This window comes from Mycetomoellerius zeteki, unplaced genomic scaffold, assembly GCF_001594055.1.
Source record: "Mycetomoellerius zeteki isolate Tzet28-1 unplaced genomic scaffold, Tzet1.0 scaffold64, whole genome shotgun sequence".
Classification (NCBI taxonomy): Eukaryota; Metazoa; Arthropoda; class Insecta; order Hymenoptera; family Formicidae; genus Mycetomoellerius; species Mycetomoellerius zeteki.
In genome coordinates this window covers 1,769,720-1,773,006 of record NW_017257654.1, presented here as the reverse complement: position 1 = coordinate 1,773,006, position 3,287 = coordinate 1,769,720, and the positions used below count along the sequence as shown (strand labels likewise).

At 42.7% G+C, this 3,287-nt stretch overlaps 1 protein-coding gene across 1 annotated transcript in view; it reads right to left on the bottom strand.

The window, feature by feature from the left end:
* Window positions 1-2,887, bottom strand: part of LOC108728758 (uncharacterized) — a 46,860-nt gene extending 43,973 nt beyond the window's left edge. The window contains 1 exon segment of the mRNA XM_018457505.1: window positions 1,147-2,887. Within this exon segment, the coding sequence (XP_018313007.1) occupies window positions 1,147-1,487 (341 nt within the window). The 5' untranslated portion in view covers window positions 1,488-2,887.
* Between the last annotated feature and the right edge of the window lie 400 nt (window positions 2,888-3,287).

Here is a 3,287-nt window from a genome sequence, read left to right as displayed (position 1 = left end):
TCCAGTCTCTCGCAATCTATTAAATGTCAACATAAACACTCTTCGGTTTGGCACTCTTCTGTTTGGAAATCGTCGTGCATATTCTCGCACCGCCTTTAAAGCATTACCGTTGCAGAAACCGTATACAAAAACCATATCAGCATATTCACTATTAGAATACGTACGCGGCATATTGCAAAAGACAAAATTCATCTACTGTTAAAGGCTTTCAAAGAGCGACTGACAAATTCATAACAGAAAGTGGAAAATGTAATCAAATATGTCGGTGCTAGATATGGCAAGAAATGTAAACATTTTTTTTCGATTTCTCTGAAACGGAGCAAAAACGAGCATATGTCTATAGGACTTTTTTTCTTAGTTTTTTACTCCTCTACACGCTCCCGAAGTTTTGCCATTTAATTTGGAAACACCCTGTATATATATATGCTTTAGTTATGGTTAAAATTTTTACGTGGCTAGAAATAAACTAACGATAAAAGTAACTAATGAAATCGTTACCATTACCCAAAAATGTAACTGCGTTACCATGAACGTTACTCAGAAGAAAATGTAACGTCGTTACCCATTTGTTACCGAAAAAAAGTAACTTGTAACGGTAACGACGTTATAAGTAACTTGCCAATCCTGATTATAGTTGTAACACTCAAATAAATTTATATACACAAATCATCCAGTGACGGCTCTTATAGGCATTTTCAAAGTTTGATAAAAAATTATCGATTAGCTAATCAACTATTATCTTCGCGAAGCTGATTAGGTCCTATCGCGATAACAAAATATTTTTTCGTGATGAAAGTAAGGGCAGGAGCATAGAGTCTTGCATAAGAACTTTCTACAATAAGCCATTACCTAAGCTTTAAGTCTTAAGCCGTAAGAAATTAACCAATCACAGTCGAATATAAGAAGAATAATTGATTAATTAGTCAATTCCTTAAGGCTTAAGACTTACTATACCTATTGTGTTTGCGAGGTAACGCATAATAATGCATAAGAAAATGAATCAAAACTTTATTTCCTTTCTTTCCATGAAATAAAAGACTCTGGTTGGAGGGTTGATTTTTTTATGCTTTATGTATTACGTGTTATGCAAAGATCTGTGCTCCGGCCTTAATATTGATCGAGGAGGGCTGACGAAAAGACACTCACTTCTTGAAGCGTCGCGTCTGTTCGATCGGCGCGGGCGGCTTGTTCTCAGTCGGTCCGCCGGCCGCTTCCGGTTCCGGGCAGTAAGTGCCCACTCGCACGTGGCTGTAAGTCGCGCGTAGCTGCACCCCGTCCAGCGGTCGGAAGTGGCTACGTTCGATGGACGAGACTCGTATGATCTCGATCTTCGGCCGCGCCTCTCCTCCGCTCTTCTTCTCCATGGTCGACGGAAGGCGACGTCGTCCGTTCTTCTGGATCAACGACGAAATCCACCGACGCCGCTCCAAGAGTTCAATTGCTCTCGACCTTATTACCCGTCCGATAACGATCCTCCCACGTCGCATCTATCCGCATCGCGGGGGGGAGAGACCGCTGGCGTGTGTCACGCTGAGCAGATGCCCTCGGCTCATCTCTTCTCGCCTCCTCGTTTCTTCCTCTCCTCTCACTGGACTGTGGCGATTTTACTATCTCACACGTGAAATCGCGAGACGCTTCCGCGCGGGAAATCGGAGACCGATTAACCGATACGCGCCGATACGCTCAATCCTCGCGCGTAATTAAAGCCGCGAGTAAGACCGGAAATCTGTGTGTTGTACCACACTTTTATCTTTACGTTACGGTAGAAAAGACGCTGAAGGATTATCACGATGCACTGGCGATCTTTGCGGACGATCAGTGCGCAACACGTCGTTGTTTTCCTTGTTCTTAACTACCTTGATGAGTGACACATCGTATAAAGCGAACGTCGCCTGGCAGTCACGGATTCGATTCTCGTCGCGAGGGAAAGAAGAGATCGCTGGCGCGCGAATTTTCGGGATCCCTTCGGTGCTCGATATCACGACGGACGAGCCTTATCGGATGCTTTAAAGTCCGCACAATTCATACACACGCCCCACCACACTCGTCTCCTTAGTCCTTCGCTCTCCTCCTCTCTCTCTGCCTCTCTTCTTCCTTCTTCTCTCTGCGTCGTGACCCGAGCGGGAGGAAAAAATGCGTCACGTTCATTCATCCCACGGGGAAGGAGTACGACGTAAATTTATCTCGTTGCGCGATCGGGCTCGAGCGCACGCGAGCGAGCGAGCGGGCACGCACGTCCGCGCTTCCTTAATTGAATTGCTCACGCGTGTGTGCGTGCGCGTGTGTACGCGTGCGGCGAGAGATCGAGCGCACGAGGCTCGCATCGCGACATCTCCGGCGCTGGATTTCTGAAATTAACGTTTCTGGACCACGTCATTTCACTCGCGCTATCACCGTTCCTAGCACTTGTCGCGCATCATGATAATGAGAAAAAGAAAAATTATGAAATTAACGTTTCTGGACCACGTCATTTCACTCGCGCTTTCTCCGTTCCCGACACTTGTCGCGTATCTTTTTAATAAAAAAGAGAAAAACACAGAGAAGAAGCACTGGACACACTCGCGAACTGTAACGCTCTTCTTTCCGCCACTAGCGAATGGTAATCGATGTCCTCTGGGCTGGCACATGTACATTGACACTCAAATCGTTTTCATCGTGTATCAGTTTCTCGGAGAAAAGTGAGAACGGCGGTGAATTAAAAAGATCGATCCGATGTGACGCATTAGTACACGCTCGTATGAAATTATTTTACGACGCGCCAATCCTGGATGCATGAAAAACCGCGCACAAAATTAGTAAGGTCAGATTGCATATTTAAGAGCGAATATCGTATGAGCTACGCAAATCTTGCGAACGGATTTCAATCCTAATTTAGATCCTTAAAGAAAAATCGACATTAATATATTTGACTGTCCTGTGTGTGTCCAATTGGATGTAAACCTATGTGGGTCCAGGACGCCGCATGTATCAATTTAAATACACATATTATTTTCTATTTGCTGAAAAAATTCTAAATTTTAGTAAATATTTGTTGAAATAATATTATACTAAATAAATATTCACTAAATGTAAACATATATTTATTTGATACAAAAACTATTAATTTGATTTAACTATCACTTTTATTGGATAAATATTCATTTACTATAAGTGTTTACTTTTACTAGTATTATTCAAAGAAACATGTATTAAGATTAAGGGGTAACACCTACGTAAAATTTTCAAAAAATCGATTCTTTTTCCTTTTAAAATATACTTTAGGGTCTCAAAAATGAAATGCAAGTGGT